Source organism: Nanorana parkeri, unplaced genomic scaffold, assembly GCF_000935625.1.
Source record: "Nanorana parkeri isolate BGI_ZX_2015 unplaced genomic scaffold, ASM93562v1 scaffold184, whole genome shotgun sequence".
In the NCBI taxonomy this organism is placed as follows: domain Eukaryota; kingdom Metazoa; phylum Chordata; class Amphibia; order Anura; family Dicroglossidae; genus Nanorana; species Nanorana parkeri.
The window spans coordinates 1,639,615-1,664,662 of NW_017306452.1; the positions used below are offsets into that span (position 1 = coordinate 1,639,615).

The following is a 25,048-nucleotide window of genomic DNA, read 5'->3' on the forward strand; positions in this document are numbered from 1 at the left end:
ATATATACAGTACATACATATACAGTACATACATATACATATACAGTACTGTGCAAAAGTTTTAGGCAGGAGTGAAATAATGCTGTAAAGTAAGAATGCTTTCCAAAATATATATTTGTATTGTTTATTTTTATCAATTTACAAAGTGAATGAACAGAAGAAAAATCAATATTTGGTGTGACTATGATTAACCAATTATCCTAAGCAGGTGCTAATGATCATCAATTTGATATGTAGGTTGAAACACAGTCATTGATTGAAACAGAAACAGCTGTGTAGGAGGCTTAACCCTGGGTGAGGAATAGCCAAACTCGGCTACTAAGGTGAGGTTGTGGAAGACCGTTTCATGTCGCAAGGCAAACTAGGCATTTGCCTAGGGCGGCACTTTCCAGGGGGGTGGCAGAAAACACTGCCCCAAACCAATGAGGTGGACAGGGCCAAACTTGCCATTGGGCATACTTGGCACTTTCCCGGTGGGCAGAGGCTGGGCGGCACAGAATCAGGCAGCAGTGGCTGCCTAACGAGGCAAACAAGGCCCTATGAGCGGCTACCTAATTAGAGAGCTGCCCGGGGGAGGGTAGGGTCCAGTGAGATGCGGTTTGGCTGGCTTTTTACAGGAGGTGGAGGAGAAACAGCGGGTGGCTCAGGGCTGGCCATAGCATGTGATCTGATGGCGGGATGTCCCAGAAGCAGACTGGGGACTGCAATGTATCCTGTTGGTACTGATGGGAGTTCGAGCTGCAGGTAAGAGGAGCAGCACATGTATGCAGGGAAAGGGACTCTGCATAATCCTCCTGAGACCCTGCACAGCCCACCATAGACCCTACACAGCCCACCATAAACCCTGCACAGCTCTCCTGAGACCCCGTACAGCCCACCTGAGACCATGCACAGCTCTCCTGAGACCCCGTGTGCACAGTATCCAGTGACTGACAGGTTGCGCAAAATGCCCTAAACAGGATGGGGTGGGGCAAATGTAGATTGAGGGGGGTACCTGAGTTCAGTCTTGCCTAGGGCAGCACAAAAACAAAATACACCACTGATGGCAAGACTAAACACAGCAACAAGACACAAGGATGTTATACTGCATCAGCAAGCTCTCTCCCAGGCAAAGATTTTAAAGCGGACTGGAGTTTCAAGATCTGCTGTTCAAGATCTTATGAAAAAGCACAAAGAAATGTGCAACGCAGTGGTCGGCCAAGGGATCTTATGCAGCAGATGAAAGACACATCATGCTTACTTCCCTTCAACATCGGAAGATGTCCAGAAGTGCCATCAGCACCGAACTGGTAGAAACCAGCGGGACCCAGGTACACCCATCTAATGTCTGGGGAAGTCGAGCCAGAAGTGGTCTTCATGGAAGAATTGTGTACAAAAAGCCATACCTCCGACGTGGAAACAAGGCTAAGCGACTCAACTATGCAGGAAAACATAGGAACTGGGGTGCAGAAAAATGGCAGCAGGTGCTCTGGACTGATGAGGACTTGGGCAGGACGCTGGCCAGAGTTTCCCAGGTTTCTAAGAGCTAGGTGGGGAGATGCAGAGCCCACGTCTCCCCATCTGGCTTTAACTCTTAGCAACCTGGGAAGCTTTGGCCAGAAAGTGACTCTAAGAGATGCCACCTGAGGCAACTGCCTTATTATAGGGATGGCCCTGACTGGAAACCCCCAGAACTCAATAATTTAGAGAGGTCTCCACATGCTTCTGGCCATATTGTACACTGAGTGGCCAGATTATTATGACCACCTGACGTTTGTAGGCAAATTAGCTATAATTTTGCGCTGAAGTTGCTAGAGGGCCAGACCATTATAAATAGGGAAGCAGGTTGTTTACCACGACAGTAGAAGTGATTTTTTTCTGAAGATACGGGGAAACAACGCGATTTAACAGCCTTTGAACGTGGGATGATTGTTGGCGCTCGGAGCCATGGAGCGAGTATCAGCAAAACAGCAGAATTCGTTAAATGTTCAAGAGGGGCTCATTGTTAAAGTGTTTAAAGACCGGACTGTCAGCCGAAAATCAAGGTCTGAATGAGCGAATTGTGGCCGTCAGCGGCTAGTCAATGTTACGGCAGAACGGAGAGTGGCAAGACTGGTACAAGACAACAGAAGGGCAACAGTGCGGTGTCAGATTCCTCGCATCACCTTTCAACATCTCGTGGAGTTACGAGGCGGCCCAACGAAGTCATCTCATGGAGTTATCTCGTGGCCCAGCGAAGTACTGATGGGGTGGTCATAATAATCTGGCCACTCAGTGTATATTGCTGTGGCTTCAATTATGCTTCAAAATGTCTCCAGTTTTGTTCTGTTTCTCTGCATTTTCCAGCTACGGCAAGGAAACAGTTACAAACAGTGAAGAACGTTGCCTTTCCATAACAATAATGCACCTTCCACTCTATTGTCAGTGGCACATAAGAAAAGGGTATAAAAAATAAGTACTCATCAAAGTAAACTGCAGAGGCGGGGACGAGTCAATGTTACCGAATACGCCAGACAATCGCATTAGTTCTATTTCCCAGATCAGTGCAAATAAACTTACTGCGGCATTTGGTGCTCTCGGGCTGCAAGGTCACCGTGTAACAACGAGCGGTCAATGAGAACTTAATATGAAAAGTCTGAAATTACACTTAAATGACATCTTTATACAGAGATAATGGAAAGCACTTATTGTAATCCGAGATATCCTGCTTGATATTAAATTACTCGCGTGGACATTTGTATCGGTGTATACGAGTCTGCTTCATAGCAAGTCATATCCTTGTCAATTTTTATTTATTTATTTTTCCAATAGCGAATCCTTACCTATAAAAAAATATATGAAAGTCTACGAGATCTGCCCATCTATGATCTTCTACAGTGAACGTCTACTGTCTTTAGGTACCGTTAGCTGAAAACCTTCGAGGACATCAAAAGTTCATGTAAAGCCTCTACTAAAGTTTTGGTAAAGTAGGGGACGGTACAGACCCATATTTTATTTTACTTTTTTGGTGTCAGTGTCCCATGAGGTAGATTTCTCTTCACTTCCTGTTCCAGAGATACAACAGGAAGTTTCTCCAAAGCAAGGGAAACGCCACTGTTAGGCAGCTCTTACCAGGAGAGGTGTTCCCCGTTCAAAGATTTCCACTAACCTCCTGTTTGGCTGACAAAATTTTGGATTTCCCATCACTTTTTGTACCCCCGACAAAGGTCACCTGGAGAAACAGAGAGGGTGAATCTCCCGGATGAAGGTGGAAGGGGAGGGTGGTGGTATGTGCCAGGGGGTACAGGTACAATGGGGGTGTGGTCAGTGTCTGTGTAGCCAAGTAGCCACAATCAGCAACAGCTAACAAGGCAAATGCTGATAGGAGGAGAGAGTGGAGTGGCATCACAAGGGGGGAGCGGGGGGTGACACCTGGGTGCCACCATTGGAGGGGTGACACCAAAATGATTGACAGTCATTTTGGTGTCACCCCCTATGAAAAGTCGGGCACTCGGTCACGGACCAAGAGCCCAACAGTGTCAGGAGAGGGGTGAACGTCCCCTCCTCTCTCTGCCGGCGCCCACCACCAAGATGGCCGTTGGCAGGCATCAATAAGACGACCGGGCATGTGCGATGACGTCACGGCGGGGGGGTGTCACCCGGTCTCTGCTCCGGGTGTCCCCCAGCCTCGGGACGCCCCTGGTCACACTCCATTAGTTGCTGCTTCTCCTTTCACTGTCCAATCACAGGCGGGGGGAGGAACCAGATTTGTAAGTATTACTTAACTGCAGCAGAGATAAATCAGGTCTCCTTGCCTTGCCAGACAGTGCTGTGCTTTGTGACAGTGCAATGTAAATCTGAAGACTGGATGGACAGAAATACAAACACTTGGCAGGTAAAGCAGCTTCATTATATGTCTCTCATCTATGCCTGGAGTTCAGATTTAGTCGCAAATTAATTAAATAACTTGCCTCTATGCTCCTGCAATGAATCAGATTTTGCATTGTGTGAAGTCACACGTACATGATCAGCTGATCTATAAAAAATAAAACATACCAGGATGTCTGAGTTTATTCCATGGATATAAATTGTTTTTTAGACCCTCAGGAAAATCCCATGAAACAGAAGAACGATCGCCCATTTATTACGCAGAATCTGTGGGGGATTTTATTACACGCCGTCTCGCAATCCATTCCACGCCATGCCAACACCGACGGCTCATTTTATCCCGTATAATTCATTTTAATAGAACAATTTGAGGGAACAGTTCTCCCGGCTTGTTCCGGTGAAATACGACGCAGCCGGGCATCTTTTAGGAACAATCCATTTTAAGTACCGTCATATGGAAACCGCACAATAATATTTAGTGACTACATCTCAGCGCGGGCGCTTAATACAGTTTAAAATCTCTATTAACATAATTCAAGCAGAGATTATTATAAAGCCTTTTAATCCACCGTTGCCTAGAAATCAATATAGAACAGTTTAATCCCATGAAAAACATCTTCAGTGGGAAAAATATACATTACTATTTCACTTGAAAAGATATACAGTATATACAATATATAATATATACAACATAAAAAATATACAATATATAACATATACAATGTATAACATTTAATACGAGTATATACTGTATATAATATATATACAATATATGTACTGTATACAACGTATAACATACTGTATGATATATACACTACATATATTACAGAGAGATATGAGGGGTTGACTTTTCCCTTTTAAAGTCAGAATTGGGTTCAGTGTGATTAGGAGAGAAAGGAGTGAACTAGAGAAAGCTGATGGAGCGGATTATGAAGGTTCCTAGTATGTTCTTATGCTTGGGCAATGAAAAGGTTCACGTTAAAGAGTATGGGGTCTATTGATAAATCAGGGAATGTTACTTTTACCAGACATTCTTCAGTGGATAATTTTTCTGGTGCATGGTGACACGGGCTCACCTGAGATGCGGGGTATAAGTGTTATTTGGTCTTTACCAGAGCTCCTGATGGTGGGGATGGGCCGCAGACCCTAGTTGCCCCGGCTTAGGTTGTGGCCCTCGGGCTAGCTCCAACAAGGGGTTAGATGGAACAGGACAGCTACAGTGTGGAGATTGTACTCAACGTGGCAGGCAAGAGAATAGTCAAATCCAAGCAGGGGTCAAGGCAGGTGGCAATCAAGAGAGTAGTCATATCCTGGCAAGGGTCTTAGCAGTCAGCAAATGAGAGAGTAGTCAGATCCAGGCAGGGGTAGAGGCCGGTGACAATCAAGAGTGTGTTCCAAGGACAAACCAAAGGTCTGGGCTAGGAACACTAGAGAGTGTTTCAAAGACAAGCCAAAGGTCCAGGCAAGGCAGATTAGACAGTATTTTAAGGACATGCCAAAGGTCCAGGCAAAACAGACTAGACAGTGTTCCAAGGACAAGCCAAATGGGTCCAGGCAAGGCAGACTAGACAGTGTTCCAATGACAAGTCAAAGGTCCAGGCAAGGCAGACTAGATAGTGTTCCAAGGACAAGCCAAAGGTGAGAGCAAGGCAGAAGAGAAGGTTAGAGAAGAAAGGTGAGGGCAAGGTAGACTAGAGTGTTCCAAGGGCAAGCCAATGGTCTATGCTAGGAAGACTAGTGAGCGTTCCAAGGACAAGCTAAAGGTCCAGACAAGCCAGACCAGACAGTGTCCCAAGGACAAGCCAAAGGTGTTCCAAAATAACAGGAATGAATGTCTCTTGTAAAAATGATTCTATTTCGGAGGTCCTACATGGCAACTGTCCAGGATTGGAGCTTAAAAGCTTCCTCATTTACAGAAGACGTCGGGTCTTCAGCACACTTTCTATGTCTGGTGACCTCCACGTGCATTAATCTCTCTGCTTTCTAATTTTTACTTTTTACTTTGTAACTCTTCCCTTCTAAATAAACTTTCAAAGTAAGCAGAGGTTGCTGATTTCTATATCATGATATTGCTTTCCTGAGCTAAATCATGTGCCCCTCTTAAAGGAGAACTATGAGGTGAGCAAAAATCACTCAGCCTCATAGTTCGAGCCAACGTGTGACAATGAAACTGTTTTTCGGTATCGAGTACGGGTACCGATATATAATTTTTCAGTATTCGCCAATAGGTTTTTCGGTATCGAGTACGGGTATCAATATATATTTTTTTCGGTATTCGCCAATTCCAAATCCTGATACCGGAAGTCCCATTAGGGAAGCCACGCAGCGTGTAATGACTTGCAGCCCGGCTTCCTGATTAGCTGGGAGGGAAGCTGGCTCCATGCTTCCTCATCACCAGGTGACGATGGAGCATGTAGCCGGCTTTCTGGCCGATCAGGAAGCTGGGGGACGGGTAATGACTCGTCGCCCAGCTTCCTGAGTGGTCAGCTTCCCAACCAATCGGGAAGCCGGGCGGCAAGTCATTACACGCCGCCTGTCTTCCTGATTGGCCGGGAAGCTGACTCCATGCTCCCTCATCACCAAGAAGTTCCGGTATCGCGATAAGCATTGGGAGCATTTGGGTGAGTACACAGCCGGTATACAGAAAAAGGGTTGGTCCAGGCAGCAGTCAGAGACAGAGAACAGGCCCATGTTCGTATATACGGGAAGGTAATGCATGCACAGAGTGAAGGAGTTCGGAGGCAATCTGAATATGGCTCAGGCACTGGGTGCTAGGAAGCAGCTCCTCTCTGATTGCATCATTGACTGTGCCACCGAGGAGCACAGAGGTGTTGCCAGTTGTTGTTTGTTGCCACTTATTACAGCAGCAATGGTGGGTTTTCAGTCCTATACAATCTATTGTGCCCTGAGAGAGCTTTGCCCACGGTTGTGCCCTTGGCCCATAGATATAAGATCGTCATCAGAACTTTGTGCAAGACATGTTGGGATTTGTAGTTCCCCGTCAACTTTAATGTTTTGTTATTATTTCGTATATGACATCTTGAAGCCACTTACCTGTTATTTCAAAAGAGATTGACAGGTACGGCGCCTCGCTGGACTTCGATGTGCTGTGCGAATGGCTGTCTGAAATAAAAGATTCAAGCAGATAGAAATATAATGACAAGGTTTGCAATCAACTTATTTCAAGAGACGAAAACTGTAGCAATTTTTACCCGAATGTCAGAGATTCAATAACGATGAGATTCGCCCTTTTCATACTTTTACCTCTGTTATATTCTGACCTCACTTACTTTTCTCTGCTACTTCCTCTCTCGCTGTTTCCTTTTTACAGGCCATAGGTGCTCTTATGTGTGTAGGCACATGAACTAGACTGGAACAACGCTAACCCCATTGGTTGTGGTCACCAGGACAGGAAGTAGGGGGAGAATCCCCAATGGGAATACAAACCACAATAAAAACATGAAATGTAACTATTTAATAAATAAATAATTAATAAATAAATAAAACATATTCATATTTATTTATATTATTTGACTATATACAGTGGTACCACGGTTCACGAACGCCTCTGTTCACAAACAATTCGGTTCGCGACCAGGAAGTTTGTCAAAATTTTGCCTCTGTTTGCGAACTCTGCCTCGGGTTACAAACCCGACCGCGTCCATCTTCCCCGATCTGACACATGGTGGTGGCTTCCTGTACTCGAGATTGCGGTCGCAGAAAGGGCTGTGGACACTTACTGTTAAGCTTTTTTGTGTGCTGTACAGTACTGTACAGTATTACTGTATTCAATCCAGCATGGCTCCCAAGAATGTGCAGAGCGTTAATGAAGGTGACAAGAATGTGCAGAGCGTTAATGAAGGTGACAAGAATGTGCAGAGCGTTATTGAAGGTGACAAGAATGTGCAGAGCGTTAATGAAGGTGACAAGAATGTGCAGAGCAAGAATGGTGGTAAAAAGAAACTTGAGGTCAAATTTTTTTTTTTCATATGGTTCAGAACAGATTATGTGATTCGGTTCACAACCAATTCGGTTCGCGACCAGAATCGTGGAACCAATTAAGTTTGTGAACCGAGGTACCACTGTGTATATATAGATATCTATATATAGATCTATATATAGATATCTATATATATATAGCTATATATACACACACACACATATATAATCTTTTTTTTTTGCAATATCTGTATATGCAAAATAATACCTGTTGATTCTGCCATGAATCTTGATAACTTCCCCTGCTGTATTCTTCAGCTATTTCTGTGAACTACAAACCCCCCACATTATGGAGGATGAGAGGAGGACGTGTTCTGTAGTCCTGTCCAAGGTTACTGCTCCACCATAGATAATGGGCGACATGCGGCAAACGTGGAAAAGAACGTTCAGAAACTTGTCGGGTGTTCCCGTTTTTCTAGGTTTAAATAAAAAAACTTGATCCTTTGTCCTGCCTGGCTACCAGGCTGATCTCCGCAGTCTCTGCTCCCCCAGGCTCCGACGGCCTAAGGAGCCGTGTCATCGCGTCCATTCACTTGCACTGGACGTCAGGACACTGAGGGCCATTCCGCGGCCGAAGTGGAGGGGAAAAGAGTCTATGGGGAGCGGTCTAGCAGCCAGGTAGGACATGGGATCAGGTGAGTATTTCTGTCTTTTATTTTAGCCCCAAGACCAAAATGACCACTTAACCCTTGAAGTCCAGGGGGGGTTACCCCACTGCAAGGGTTCAGGTAACACAAAACCTTTAGCTCTATACAGCTCCGTACCAACGTTCAGAATCCACCTCTACCTATCGGAAAATGAATTCTGCGGCCAAGTAAAAGGCACTTTACGGAATATCTGCATTTGGCGTTATCAGCGCTCAGCACAGGAGGAGTTGATTAGCGGCAGGCACGACACCGGATGATTGATCAAAGCCTTATTTGATGAAAGTGTGCATAATTGTGTCCACATTACCATACGCGATACTCTCAAGCTGATATCTGCCGCTTTGTCATTGGGGAACGCCGAGAGCGCTCGCTTCTCTTTTTTCATTCCGCTCTGCGATATTCATTTTTATTTGGGGGATGAATATGGGGATTAGCCCGGAACGCGGAGCCGGGAAGCTGTGAAAGGTCCTCGCTCTCCCCTGTGATGTGTTTGGTTTATTTAATTCAACCCGTCTGACAGCAGATGTATACAAGGATGCCGAGCGGCTGATTAGAAATTCGGCAGGGTCAGGGATGTTAGGAAGTCTCTTCTATGTGACCGGGGAAGCTGTCAATCCAAAGATATGGAAATCTCTGCTGACGTTTTATTTGAAGCTGAACTCCAGGCAAACAGCTATTTACACAGATGAAATACATATGAGGGAGCTGGATTTACTTGCCAGAGTATTTGCATCCCTGTCCATCCAGTTCCGAGATATGTACAGCCCCGTCAACCAGCCGGGAGGATGACAATGCTTACAGTTAAAGCTGGACTCCAGACCAAGACCAGGGCCGGATTGACTCTCTCTGCTGCCCCAAGGCCAGGTTCCTCAATGCTCCCCTCTCCCCACCAAACCCCCCCAATGGAGAATGGCAACCAAATGTTGGGGGCGGCAGGGTTAGTTCATTTTATTTTATTTTTTTGTTACTTTTTATCACTTTTTAAATTTTTTAAACTTTTTTTAAATTTGTATTTATTCATCTTTTACTGTTTTTATTATTTATAATTTGTTTCTCTTATTTATTTATTTTTACTTTTTATCACTTTTTTTTTACATTTTACTTACTTTTGTTATTTATTTATTTAAATATTTTTTATCTATTTTTTTTCACTTAACTTTATTGCTATCACACAGGAGAAGCAGTTTTACTTACCAGAGCCCTGCTCTCCCGGCAGTTAGCAATCTCCTTGTGTCCCCCATGCTCCTGCTTGTGGGCTGTCCCTCAGTGTCCTCATGTATAATGTAGGGCTATGGGCCCTGCATTAGTTGAGATGATATCAGCGGGCCCCGAACTGCCAGGGGGGGGGAAGTCTGCGGGTGCCAGTCATGGAGTCTGCCGGAGCAGGGATTAGATAACTAGAAGTTCTTTACCCAGCTACCCTATCCCTAAATGAACAGTCTGCAAGTAGGGTTTTTTTTTAAGGCTTTAACGAATCAGGGCCATAGTGTTTTTGAAGATATAAAGAACAAATTTCACCCTGCGACTTGTCACATTTACCACAAAACAAAAATGATGTTACTGCCAAAATGCAAGTTTAAAAAATAAATAAAAACAAAGGTGATGTAATTTTAAGAAATGTGTGTAACACAACCCTGCAAATGAACGTATCGGAAAAGAATAGATACATTATTTGTCACATGCACGTATGTACTTCTCTCTTCTTCCTTGATAACGTTCTATATATTGAAACCAGGTGCTGTTGGTCAGTTTTATAAAATTGCAATTAGTTTGTAAGCTTAGCTTTCAGTCCCGCCCCTGAGGAGCCCATTCTGTTTAAGTTCACTATACCACATCCATGTTTTGAACAAAGTGTACCTTCATTTTTATATATCACTACCCCCCAACCCCTCCCAGGGATCCTACAGGATTCAAGAAGTAGAGTGTGTGTTTAAAAATTCATTCACCTTTACTGATAATTACCACATATCAAATAAACACATTAAACAATGGATGTACCTTCTTTGTCCTTCACTGTGTTGAGGTATGAAAGGAGGTTTTCATCGGCTTGTACGCAGTAGATCTCTCGGGTCTGGATCCCTCCCCCGCACAGGGCTGTCTGGTTCCCCCTCCTCTTGTCCTGTTGGCTAAGCACCGGGTCCACCCGACACTCTGTCCATTCTGTGGCTCTCCAGGCATACCTTAATGACAGATTGCACACATCAGATAATGACGTATTTGTTCCTTGGCTGTATATTTAAAAAGGGCCTGTCATCTTCTTAATAAAGCCCTCCATACACAGTTCTTCATGGGCTGGGTACTTAGATGCAATAGCAGGTTTTTGAAGCCCGCAGGGTTACAATTCTTGCAGGATCTAGGATAGTATAGCAATTGGAAGGCAGTAGGCGTATTTTATTTCAATGGCAAAGGCTAGAATATTTACATCAAACTCTTGACCTTAAGCCGAATTACACTATATTGCCAAAAGTATTGGGACACCCCTCCTAATCATTGGATTCACCTCCATGGCCACAGGTGTATAGAATTGCTCATCTCGGCATGCAGACCCTTCTACAAACATTTGTGAAAGAATGCGTCGCTCTCAGGAGCTCAGCGAATCCAAGCGTGGTACCGTGATAGGTTGCCACCTGTGCAATAAGTCCATCCATGAAATTTCCTTGCTACTAAATATTCCGCGGTCACCTGTTACTGGGATTAGAACAAACTGGAAGCAACTGGGAACAACAGCAACTCAGCCACAAAGAGTTAGGCCACGTAACATGACAGAGCGTGGTCAGCGCATGCTGTAGCGCACAGTGCACAGAAGTCGGCAACTGTCTGCAGAGTCGATAGCTACAGACCTCCAAACTTCGTGTGGCCTTCAGATTGGCACAACAACAGTGCGTAGAGAGCTTCATGAAATGGGTTTCCATGGCCGAGCAGCTGCATCCAAGCCGTACATCACCAAGTGCAATGCAAAGCGTGGGATGCAGTGGTGTAAAGCACGCCGCCACTGGACTCTACAGAAGTGGAGACGTGTTCTCTGGAGTGACCAATCACGCTTCTCTGTCCGGCAATACAATGGATGTGTCTGGGTTTGCCAGTTGCCAGGAGAACGGTACTTGCTTGACTGCATTGTGCCAAGTGTAAAGTTTGATGGAGGGGGGATTATGGTGTGTGGTTGTTTCTCAGGGTTTGGGCTTGGCACTTTAGTTCCAGTGAAGTGAACTCTTAAGGCATCAGTATACCAAGACATTTTGGACAATTTCATGCTCCCAACTTTGTGGGAACAGTTCGGGGATGGCCCCTTCCTGTTCCAACATGACTGCGCACCACTGCACAAAGCAAGGTCCATAATGACATGGATGAGCGAGTTTGGGGTGGAGGAACTTGACTGGTCTCCACAGAGTCCTGACCTCAACCCGATAGAACATCTTTGGGATGAATTAGAGTGGAGACTGCTAGCCCGGCCTTTTCCCAGAAGAGTCAAAGCTGTTATAGCTGAAAAGGGAAGAGTCAACTCAATATTGAACCCTACGGACTAAGACTGGGATGACATTAAAGTTAATGTGCGTGTAAAGGCGTCCCAATACTTTTGGCAATACAGTGTATTTCTATGATCTTTTGCCTGCTGAGGGCCAGAGAGGGACCAAGGAGGCAAATGCCCCAAGGACACTTTTATTTTCACAATTAACAGCAGTACTGAGCCGTGGAGAAGAGGGCCGATGCACTAAAGCATAATATTTTCATTACCGTGTGTTATTTTCAAAATATGGCAAAGCAAAATGATTTTTTTTTTTCCAATTCACTAAAGATTTTATTACACGATCAGCTGAATTCGTTGCATACATATTAAATGGTCGGCTTTTGCAGTATTTTGTATGGATTTTGTTATCTTTTGCCGCTGAACAATATTTATATAGCACCAACAATTTACACAGGACATCAGTCCCTGCCCTCAAAGAGCTCACAATCTGAGGTCCCAATCTCACATCCAAAAATAAAACATTAAAAAAAAACTACACTTGAAATAAAAAATGTGGGAATTTTTTACTGGTAAGACCCTTGATGACAGCTCCCAAATAAGAGGAAAATAAATGTCAAAGCTTATATCTGTAAAAAAAATAAGTCAAGGCAACTGAACTTGCTGTATTTTTCTTGAAGACATTTGACTGGTCATCCAACCAGCTTTCTCAATTCAGAATGACTTGTACCTCTCTCTGGGCAATGATACCTCCCAAACTCCAATTATGCAAATGCAATCAACACCTGTTTGTGACTAACAGATTATGTGGATTAGAGCGACACTCACCAGATATTTTTTTGTCATTCTGAATTGAGAAAGCTGGTTGGATGACCAGTGAAATGTCTTCAAGAAAAATACAGCAAGTCCAGTTGCATTGACTTATTTTTTACAGATATACCATGACCTGGATGAATGAGAACCTTCATTCAAAGCTTATATTTACAAACTTGCTTAATTTTCCTGGATATACACTGCCCAGCCAAAAAAAAGTCCCACACTCTAATATCTCCTTCGACCGCCTTAAGCTTTGATTACGGCACACATTGGCCGTGGCATCATTTCCATAAGCTTATACTTTTTCACCAAGATCTTGTAGTGATAGTGGGAGAGTCGGACCTCTGCGTAACGTCTTCTCCAGCACATCCCAAAGATTCTCAATGGGGTTAAGGTCTGGACTCTGTGGTGGCCAATCCATGTGTGACAATGATGTCTCATGCTCCCTGAATCACTCTTCCACAATCTGAGCCCGATGAGTCCCGGCATTGTTATCTTGGAATATGCCCAATGTGCCATCAGGGAAGAAAAAATTAATTGATGGAAAAACCTGTATATTCAGGGAGGCAGCTGACCTCATTTTTTGGGGACATAGCGTTGCTGAACCTAGACCTGACCAACTGAAGCAACCCCAGATCATAACAATGCCTGAAATCCAGGGGGTGATTTTTTTTGACCAGGCAGTGTATTAAAAGAGCTGATGAATGTTTAGCTTTCTTCATTTCACTCCTTCACAGCCTTACATTTAGGCTAGCCATACACTCAGCATAAATAGTATGGAATAGTATCTCTGCTGGGCCAACAATTTTCCACCTGGTTGGGCAGGCCAACCATGGGTTGAAATTCAAGCCATGTATGGCCAGCTTAAGTCACAATATAGTCACTGCAGTAGCTATAGGAAAAGAGTGTTGGGGGATTGGGTAAGAGGAGGTTTATTGATTTATTAATTACAGATATTTATATAGCACTGACAATTTACTGCTGTACTTTCACATCAGTCCCTGCCCCCAAGGAGCTTACTATCTAAGGTCTCTATCTCACACACCGACAGGGCAAATTTAGATAGGAGACAATTAACATACCAGCATGTCTTTGGAGGGTGTAAAGAAACCCTTTTAAGAGGGAGACCCCTTACATGGAGTTTCCTTCCCATTAGGAGCCCCCTTTGCATCAGAGTTCTCAGGAAGTGCCCACCTTCATCTTCACCATGGTGCAGCCATGGCAGCATGGCAGAGGCTGGGAGGTGGAGTATGTCTGGATGGAGGTAGACTTCTTTCTTCTTCTGAACGCCAGACGAGGTCCTGGATGCAGCCCTATATGGACTAGTGTCATGTGTTTTCCATGTTGCTTGTACCCAGCTCACCTACACCAGTGAAATGCATGACATGGTCCAAAAATTTGAAGCTACCTGTGACAAAGCTAGAAGGTACCCCAGGAAGCCCAGAACCCTGGTTGAGGAAGGTTGCTCAACAGGTTAGTGAGAACCTGAATGGTATTCTTTCAAGCCCAACTGTTTAACATGCATTCTAATGGTCCTAATCTCTCCGCTCGACATGCCCATTGCCCTGAGAAGCACAGTTTATTGGAGCAATAAATATGGATATCTAAAAAAAAACCTAATATTTTCTATTGCAAGGGTTAATTTACCCTGTGCTAGAGAGCCAGGGCACTGGTCAACACAGAAGGCAACAGTTCAGGTCTTCAGAAGACTTGGACTGTTGCCTTCTGTGTTGAGCAGTGCCCTGGTCTTCTGGGGTCCAACACAACCCTTGCCCAAGGGTTGTGTTGGACCCCAGAAGACTTGGACAGTTGCCTTCTGTGTTGAGCAGTGCCCTGGCTCTCTAGCACAGGGTAAATTAACCCTTGCAATAGAAAATATTAGGTTTTTTTTAAGGTGTCCATATGTAATACCATTTATTAAGCATGACTGTATTACGGCAATAATATAGGACGGTTCAATTGAGCTTCAAATTCTCTAGGGAGCTTTTGGCCTTCAATCATTATAGAGAAGAATTTTCCCTTCCATGACCCAAGATGAACACATGGTAACCAGGAAACACAGCTAAATATTGGTCCATTGCTAATGCATTGTGATCTCCACTTGTACGCGTTCTGCAAGATCTCTAGAGCGCAAATTATAAAATATTTTAAACTACCATAAATCTGTTGCATGTTACAGAGTGAAAAACACGTTTGCTCTTGTCAGTATGATTTTCATATGGTGAATACCTGGCAGGAACTATGTCCCGTGTACAGTACATATGAAACAGAATAATGCAGAACATTTTCTTTAGGAATCCCTGAGCTATGAATTTTTCATGTGACTGCGGAGACGGCATGGTAAAGGCGGGAAACGGTGATGTGATTTTTAATTTATACTCACCTCAGGCATCTGTGTCTCTAACAAAACAGAGTTTGTCAGGTAGAAAGATTCTCAGTGACTAAAGTAAGCAAGTTCTTAGCTATGAAAATAAAGGCAAGCCGGCAATTTATACACAAGGTGCACAATCTGGTGACTGTTCTATTTCCTGCATATCAGAGATGAACATGGTCACCAAAGGGCCCATGTGTGAGGACAGCTTTGGGACCCCCATTTAACTACTGTCCAGGTACAAATACTTATTTACTGTTAAAGATAGGACAGAGGGGGGAAAGAGAGAGAGAGAGAGAGAGAGAGAGAGAAGGACTGAAGGAAGGAAGATTCAGACCTCCGCTCAACTACTGGTGAAGTATAAACTCTTACTCACTGTGCAAGAGAAGAGATGAGAAGGGAAAGGAATGGAAGGCAGGGGAGAGGAGAGAGGAAGGGAAGGTAAGGGAGGGGAAGGAGGAAAGAGAAGAAAAGGCAAGGGAAAGGAATGGAAGGAAGGCAGAAAAGAGAAGAAGGGGAGAGAAGAGAAGAGATGGGGAAGGAGTGAGTAGAGAAGAGACGAAAAGAGAAGAGTAGTGAAGAAGGCGGGAGAAGAGAAGAGGAGAGGTGACAATAGGAGGAAGAGAGAAGAGAAAAAGGGGAGGGAAGAAAAGAGATGGGGAGGAGACAGTAGAGAAGAGACGAACAGAGAAGAGAACAGAAGAGAAGGGAAGAGAAGGGGGGGAGTGAGCAGGGGCGTATCTGCCGCGAGGCAAACAAGGCGTTTGCCTCGGGCGGCAGATTCCGGCAGGGCGGCAAATGTACCGACCCACTACAGATATGAAAGGGGCCTTATTGTGAGTGTATATTAGTGTCTGTAGTACCAAACCGGATATAGTTATATTTTATTTTAAAGTATGAAATTTGTCAAGCAGCCCCCAAGAGAGAAAAAATGTGTCGAGTGAAGGTCTCAGGTGGGCTTTGCAGGGTCTATGGCGGGCTCTGGAGGGTCTCAGGTGGGCTTGGCAGCCTGAGACCCTGCAGAGCCCACCAGAGATCCTTCACAGCCCACCTGAGACCCTGTAGAGCCCACCACAGATCATGTAGAGCCCACCATAGATCATGTAGAGCCCACCACAGACCCTGCAGAGCCTACCTGAGACCACAGCCGGGTGGGGTAAATTTAGTGTGTGTGGGGGATGGGGGGGTATGCCCGAGTTTTGTCTTGCCTAGGGCAGCCCCAAACCTAAATACACCACTGGGAGTGAGGAGGAGAGAGGAAAAAAGGGAATTGGACCCCCATTCACCTAATTCCCCAATACAAACTCTTATTCACTTAGAAGGAGAGAGAATGAGATAGAGAGAGACTGAATAAAGAGGGAGAGGAGAGAAAATAAAAAGGAGACTGGAGAAGAAAAAAGTAAAGGTGGTTGGGCTCTCATTCAACTACTGCCCAAGTCAGTGGCGTCACAAGGGGGGTACGGCCCACCCCCAGGTGTCACCATTGCAGGAGTGACACCAAAATGACTGACAGTCATGACGGTCTAAAAAGTCGGGCACTCGGTCATTGACCGAGAGCCCGACAGTGTCAGGAGAGAGGAGGGGACACGGGGGCATACCTCATCCCGCCAGGTGAACGTCCCCTCCTCTCTCTGCCGGCAACCATCACCAAGATGGCCGCCAGCAGACATCAATCAGATGGTCGCGCATTCGCGATGACGACATGGCGGGGTGTGACCCGGTCTAGAGATCGGGTGACACGCGACCTCGGGATGCCCCTGGCCCAAGTACAAACATTCTTTGTGAAAGATATATGGGATGGGGTACAGATAGGAGAGAAGAGGCTAAGGGTGGAGTTGGAACCCTACTAAACTAGTGCCCAAGTACTGTGAAAGTTGGGTAGATAGATAGATAGATAGATAGATAGATAGATAGATAGATAGATAGATAGATAGATAGATAGGTAGATTATAGATAGATAGATCAACACATCAGCAGCAATTAGGAAGCCGAGCCTGCATATGTAATGAACACATATGGCTGCCCCCATCCATACATTACATTGGACAAGTGAATAAAAGCCAACAGTAGTTTTTGAATTGTTGAAGAAAACCAAGAACACAGAAGAAACACACAAACATAGAGAGAATATACAAACTCCATGGTTTTAGAAACCCTGATGAGAACCATTAAATCCCAACAAGGCCGTCAGCCACTAGGTCACAGAGCTGCCAAATATATAGAACAATTAAATTTTGTCTTTCAGCTTTCTTCAGCCCATTACTTACTTTACACATGCAAGAAGCCCATCAGCTGAAGGTGTGCACGTCTCCGTCTCTTCCAGTTCCGGGCACTCGTTAGCACTGCCAATCGGGAACTGTTTAATGGTTCTTTTCCTGGTGCGGTGTCCACTAGGCGGGACAGACTCGCAGGACTTTGCACACGAGCTCCATTCTGACCACTCAGTCACCTGGCAATCCTTGTCCACCGCGCAGGACTGGAACGTGATCGGCAGCTTCTCCTGCTGGCAAAAGCTAAAGGAAAGATGCAGTGTTGTTAGATTCTTCTTATGGATATAAAACGATTTAAAAATTTGTTTTTAGAAACAGGAAAATCTGTAAAAAATGAATCAAGCCAACTGGACTTGCTGTATTTTTCTTGATGTTTCAATGGTCACCTGACTAGCTTTGTCAATTCTGAATTAGAAAAGCTAGTTGGATGACCAGCGAAACGTCTTCAAGAAAAATACAGCAAGTGCAGTTGCCTTGATGTATTTTTTACATGAATGGTGAATGAGAACCTTCACAGAAACAGGAAGTCATTGCAATTAAATTATCACATGGTACAATTTGCCAGATTCACAAAAATAAATGTATAGTTACATAATATTCAGACTGAAACAAAAAAACAAGTCCATTGAGTTCAACCAAAAGATAAACATTCTGACTCCGCTTGTTGTATTAGCGATTTATCCCTTGCTGAGAGCTCTATGCCTGGCCTGTATAAGCAGATATAATCACTGCGGACAATCCTTATCAGAGAGCTGAACTCACCAAATACCTTTTCATCCATTAATTGCTTTATTGTTTGCAGCAGGTTACAGCAGATGATAAAAATGATGATATTTGCAGGTCAGAGATGGTAATGTTTCCAAGCATGCAAGCAGATTAATAAGTGGCCATGTTACAGTCAGCCAACAAGAAGGAAGTGCATCTCACACAATGGGAGGGAATACAGAAAAACATGCCGCAATAACCAAAACGACCACAAGATGTCAGTATAATAGCCAGCTATACTAACACCAAAGCAAATGGCTTAAAGAAGAACTATGGGGTTAGGGCTTTTCCCCATAGTTCTCCTTAGGGTAACGGGAGGACACAAACTAGCATCCTCCAGTCACCCTAAGCTCAGTATACCGCGAGCTACAGCTAGCGGTATACTGAGACGCCGCAGCTGACGCGGATCCCGACAATTATGTCTGGATCCGCCCATCTGCGTGAGTGACAGCTGGCTCTGCCTATCTAGAGGCAGAGCCAGCTGTACTCGCCCCTCCCACGTCCGTTCCGCCAGTCAGCGCTGGAGGATCGGAGTGGGGAGGGGGGAATCCAGCCCCTCCCCTGTCACGGCAGAGAGCCATGACAGGTATGAGAAGTGAGCGAACGCCAGTATGTGTTCGCTCACATGCCGATCTACTGAGCCGACCTGTGACAGTCTCATTGTCACAGGTCGGCTAGAACTATGAGGTGAGTGAAAATCACTCACCTCATAGTTCTCCTTTAACGAAAATAACTATATAAATTCTCACTTCACATTAATATGAATATTATATTTGATCCATATTTTAGGCGGTATGAGCGCTATGAGCAGTTCTGGGAGCATGACTTACCTGAGGCTATGCAGGGATATTGTATATGGCTCCAATACTACCCTTATAAAGGGAATAAATCTTTTGTTTTTGTGTTTGCATGTCATCATTACCATCTCATGATGGTAATGATGACATGCAAATACATTCTGTTTTATGAAGGCAATTCTGTACCTCCCATTACAAAACAGACAAACAGAATGCATTAGCTGCGAGCATCGTACTATATCTCTGCCAGAAAGCCTCAGAGACGTGTGCCACTTTACTTTGCCAGGCGTGATTAGGACAACAGCGATATTCATGAAAATTAAATCCCAGAAAAGAATCATTGTAATCCACGTTTTCTAAAAATCGCTCTGCAGTCCAAATCCGGAGTCATTGGCAGTTATAAAGTAAATGTCCCATGCAGCTCAAAGGGTTTATATATTCGCTTTCACCTTCCAAATATTCAGCTACATTCAAAGAGGCTTCAAAATGGGGAAACTTTTCATAATTTTCTAAGCTTTCCGACTTTTTGCCCACTGCTGGATTTAAAAGGGAGTACTCATTTAAATGGCTCAGTACACACGCAAGTGTTTTGTTAGGCAGTGCTTTACGCTGTGCTAACCCAGTCACTGCATGCAGTATTCTCTCACTGATTTCAATTGCTTTTTGGCTGTCACCTGTAGACATGTAAGCTGCGTGAAAATTCGGTTCGGTTCAGATACTTCGCAATTTGGGATTCGGATTCAAAATTCAATTTGGTTCGGGTTTTGGATTTGGATGTAATCCGAATATCGTTAGTTTCGGATGAGTTTACGAATATTCGTTGCTAATACCACAGAAAAACATACACAGATATTAATACTAAAGCTGAATCTCCCAGATCCGAATGGCATTCGGGATACGAATTCGGGAGCATTCGGGAGCTCTCCAAAGCCATTCGGGTCTGGGAGCCATATACATACATTACTAAAGCTGAGGCTCCCAGACCTGTATGGCATTGGGGAGCTCCCGAGTGCAATTTGGAAATTTGGATCCCGAATGTCATTCGGGTCTGGGAGCCATATACATATATTACTAAAGCTGAAGCTCCCAGACCTGAATGGCATTTGGGAGCTCCAGAATGCAATTCGGAAATTCAGGTCTTGGAGAGACTCTAGGAGCCTCAGCTTTAGTATTATACGTAAATAATGTATATGGCTCCCATGCTGCCGTAACGAAAAATCGTGTTCAGTCCCATTCGGATGCATTAAACTTAAAAAAACACATCTGATTGGCCAGAAAAGTCACATGTCCGATTCAGTTTCGATTTTGAACGAAGTTCGGACAGGATCCGAAATTTGGAAACCGAAATTCGGATTCGTACACATTCGTATGCATTGGGATTTGGAAATTCGGATGTGTCCGAATGTCCGAATTTCGAAAAATGTGTCCGAATGAAATGAATCACACATGTCTAGCCTCCTAAAACATATCCCCAGGATCCAATAAATCCATGTCTGCAGTCTTTGACCATCTCTTGTTGCATGTTCCACCGTCTCCAACAGTTTTCTATACAATAACATTTACTGCATATTATGTGAAGCCCTTCGATGATGTCAGGGGCTTTATCTGAGACTCTCTATATCCAGAAAGTTGACCACCGCTGGTCTACAGCAAGCTTCTACTAACCTTTTGCAGATCTTCAAATACCATTTTTTGTTCCCTCCCAACTTCCTGAGATAAGAAAAGGGACACCTCCCAGCACAATGTATTTAGGCAATGGGCACACCCCCTGCCATGCCCTCAGATATGTGGACCATCAGGAATTTATATGCCAGAAATAATTGGTTATACTCAGAATTTAGTTTTTATCACCAATACTTTTCCATAACAATAGATTATCAGATAGCAAACAAGATAGTTAAGAGATAAGATGAAGGTTTTGGTTCAGAATAACACTTTTGGCTACGGTTGCCACCTGTCCAGGATTCACCCGGACAGTCCAGGTTTTGAAAGCTGTGTCCAGGTTTCATGGCAGCAGAAACCCGGACACCTGATGTCAGGCAGACAGGGGCAACCAAAATGAAGACAGGGGCTACTGGCCCCCCACTGAAAATAGTCTCAACTGTGATATTTACATATGAATGGGTGGTGCTATTTAAATATGAATAAGCCATGACCCATTCTCCCCAAAAAAATGTCAGCTCGACGCTAGAGTGTTCGGGTTTCGCTTGAAGAAAAGGTGGCAACCCTACTTTTGGCAGTTAATAGAACCTTTTCATAGGTATCTGTACATCAGACCAAAGAGAGGGACAACTGAGGAAGAAAGAGGGACAGAGCGATTTGGCGTCAAATGAGGGACAGTTGGGAGGTATGGCATCAGTTTGTTGAAGTTAGGTCTTAATACAAGCGATGAATGTCACAAGCAGCAGGCCTCCATATACTTTTAACAAGTTTCAGAAAGTTCTGAAGCTTTCTGAAAGCCTACTGAGACCTACTAGTGTGTTTAAAGTGACAGTCAACAATCCCATTAAGATCTGTACTTAAATACTGCCTTTAGGCGATCCCTTAAGACTCAACTCTTCAGGGAAGCCTATACCACCTCAAACTAACCACCCAACCATCACGTTGTCAAACAATTCATCCCCACACAGCTACCTCCTCATGTATCACCTGCCCCTCCATTTTAGATTGTAAGCCCTCAGGGGCAGGGCCCTCCTTACCATCTTATATACGACTGAGCACCGTGGCCAGGACGAATCCCGACATTACTGTTTGGATCCACCCAGGTGTGTGAGTGACAGCTGGCTCTGCCTATCTAGAGGCAGAGCCAGCTGTACCCGCCCCCTCCCCGTCCGTTCCGCCAGTCAGGCAGGTCCGGCAGGGGAGGGGGAAATCCCTGCAGGGAGCCGTGACTGACAGTCACCTCTCTAACAGGGAGATGATCGAGAAGTGAGCGAGCGACGGTATGTGTTCGCTCACTTCCCGATCTATTGAGCCGACCTGTGAAAGTTTCATTGTCACACGTCGGCTAGAACAATGAGGATGAGTGATTTTCACTCGCCTCATAGTTCTCCTTTAATTCTCGTCTTCCACATTGCAGGACATGATGTCATCTGTTTCCAGTGAGATTCCTGGAGACAATGAGTAACCTAAATCTCATTAGAAGGCACTCCAGCCCAGTACAAAACCATCTTTTCATGATATTTGGAATCCTCACTGTTCCCAGGACCTCTCCAGAAGGGTCGTGATGTCACCCTCTCCTAGGCTCCACAGTGAACAGGAGGTAAGGTAAATATATGATCTAACTTTTTTTCCTTACAGGTACATTTGTCAACTGCTATTGTTCAGAAATTTTTATGGGGGGGGCTCTGATCTAATGAAAGGACCTTTCTGATAAGTGGACTTTTCTAATAAACTGACCTCTCTAATGAGCAGACCTTTCTAATGAGCAAAACGTTCTAATGAGTGGACTTTTCTAATGAGCAGACCTCTTTAATGAGTGGACCTCTGTAATGAGTGGACCTTTCTAACAAGTGGATCTTTCTAATCAGTGTACCTTTCTAATGAGCAGGCCTCTCTAATGAGTGGACCTTTCTAATGAGCAGACCTCTCTAATGAGTGGACCTTTCTAATGAGCAGACCTCTCTGATGAGTGGACATTTCTAATGAGTGGACCTTTCTAATGAGCAGACCTCTCTGATGAGTGGACCTTTCTAATGAACAGACCTTCCTAATGAGTGGACCTTTCTAATGAGCAGACCTTTCTAATAAGTGGACCTTTCTAATGAGCAGACCTCTATGATGAGTGGACCTTTCTAATGAGTGGACCTTTCTAATGAGTGGACCTTTCTAATAAGTGGACCTTTCTAATAAGTGGACCTTTCTAATAAGTGGACCTTTCTAATAAGTGGACCTTTCTAATAAGTGGACCTTTCTAATAAGTGGACTCTGCATTTTACTGCAAGATCCAGTTTATCATCCCCAAACTGGAGTTGGGAGTTGGGAGGCGACCTAAAGGCTTCATGAAGGCTGCAAAAAGAATACTAAAAGTTTTGCTGCACACAATGCTCTAAGGGCTCATTCACACCAAGTGCGCTGATCTGCATTGATTACCACATGCTCAATGCCAGGACACAATGGCTCTCTATGTGCCCTGCTCACACTATACAAGTGCATTGGCATGCATAGTTTAGAACTGCAGCATGTCTTCATTTTTTAACACAACGCAACGCACAACACATTACAGAACACAGCGGCACGTGACAACACATTGTTGAGGATAGAGCCGAAAACCAGCCCGCGCACGTCACACAAACCATAATGGGACCTTATACAAGCCAAAGCTTTTGTGCTCGAGGCCTCAACGTCAGCTTCATGCAAGGCACCAATAAGCGTGCAAGGCTCAGGTTATGAGATGACTGAGAGGAGGAAATTAATTTTTCTGGAGAGCGCAGAGTGAATAGTTTGTCAGCGTGACCCTGACTTTAGTAAATCAGACCCCTTGACTCAATCCGTGGATGTTACCGCAAACTGTTTTAATGCTCGCTCATACCTAACTGCTTTTTAATGCTTTGCTCATTCATTATTTAATTTGAGAACAGAACATTAGGAGGTCAGATCACTTTCTGTCGCTGAGTACTACGTGCTTTTACTACAGAAATATTAACTCTGTCTTGAATTTTATTTAATATGCAAAATGGATTAAAAATCTATTTATTGATATATATATACACACTAGACATGTGCACTGCCAAAAAAATTGTTTAGTTTCGTTTCGTTTTAAATTCGGATTTGTGTTATTTCGTTTTTCAGGATTCGGGTGTGAAAGTCAATTCGGATTCGGAATTCGGATTCGGGCGAAATTTGGTAGCGTTAGTAAGAACGTTCTTACTTCTTACTGTTCTTATTCGTTTCTTATTCGTTTCGTTCGTTTGCAGCAAAAGTGACATTTGAGGGGGAAAAAATATTTTTCCTTCTCTAATGTCACTTTGCTCCAACGAACGAAACGAATAAGAAACGAATAAGAAACGAAACGAACGTTCGTACTAACGCTACTGAATTTCGAAAATGGAAATTCGGATTCGTTTGCATTCGTTATGTCTGTAATTCGGAATTCGGATACATCCGAATGTCCGAATTTCCGAAAATGCGTCCGAATTTCGATTCGGAACGAAACGAATCGCACATGTCTAATACACACATTATATTACCAAAAGTATTGGAACACCCCTCCAAATCATTGGATTCAGGTGTTTCGTGAAATTTCCTTGCTACTAAATATTCTACGGTCACCTGTTACTGGTATTATAACAAAGTGGAAGCAACCGGGAACAACATCAACTCAGCCACGAAGTGGAAGGCCACGTCACATGACAGGGCGGGATCAGCGCATGCTGAAGCGCACAGTGAGCAGAAGTCATCAACTGCCTGCAGAGTCAATAGCTACAGAAATCCAAACTTGGTGTGGCCTTCAGATTGGCATAACAACAGTGCGTAGAGAGCTTCATGGAATAGGTTTCCATGGCCGAGCAGCTGCATCCAAGCCTTACATCACCAAGTGCAATGCAAAGCGTGGGATGCCGTGGTGTAAAGCACGGCGCCACTGGACTCTAGAGAAGCGGAGATGATTTCTCAGGAGTGACGAATCACACTTCTCTGTCTGGCAATCCAATGGGCGTGTCTGGGTTTGGCGGTTGCCAGGAGAACGGTACTTGCCTGACTGCATTGTGCCAAGTGTAAAGTTTGGTGGAGGGGAGATTATGGTGTGGGGTTGTTTTTCAGGGGTTGGGCTTGGCCCCTTAGTTCCAGTGAAGGGAACTCTTAAGGCATCAGCATACCAAGAAATTTTTGGACAATTTCATGCTCCCAACTTTGTCGGAACAGTTGGGGATGGCCCCTTCCTGTTCCAACATGACCGTGCACCAGTGCACAAAGCAAGGTCCATAAAGACAAGGATGGGGGAGTTTGGGGTGGAGGAACTTGACTGGCCTGCACAGAGTCCTGACCTCAACACCTTTGGGGTGAATTAGAGCGGAGACTGCAAGCCCGGCCTTCTCGTCCAACATCAGTACCTGACCTCACAAATGCGGGCCGGG

At 44.5% G+C, this 25,048-nt stretch overlaps 1 protein-coding gene across 1 annotated transcript in view; it reads right to left on the reverse strand.

Annotated features, from left to right (window-relative positions):
• Positions 1 to 25,048, reverse strand: part of THSD7A (thrombospondin type 1 domain containing 7A) — a 212,495-nt gene that overhangs the window by 71,695 nt on the left and 115,752 nt on the right. The window contains exons 3-4 of the mRNA XM_018555121.1: positions 17,410 to 17,655; positions 10,491 to 10,672 (exon numbers count right to left, since the gene is read on the reverse strand). Coding sequence (XP_018410623.1) covers positions 10,491 to 10,672; positions 17,410 to 17,655 — 428 coding nt within the window. The remainder of the gene's footprint in view (positions 1 to 10,490; positions 10,673 to 17,409; positions 17,656 to 25,048) is intronic.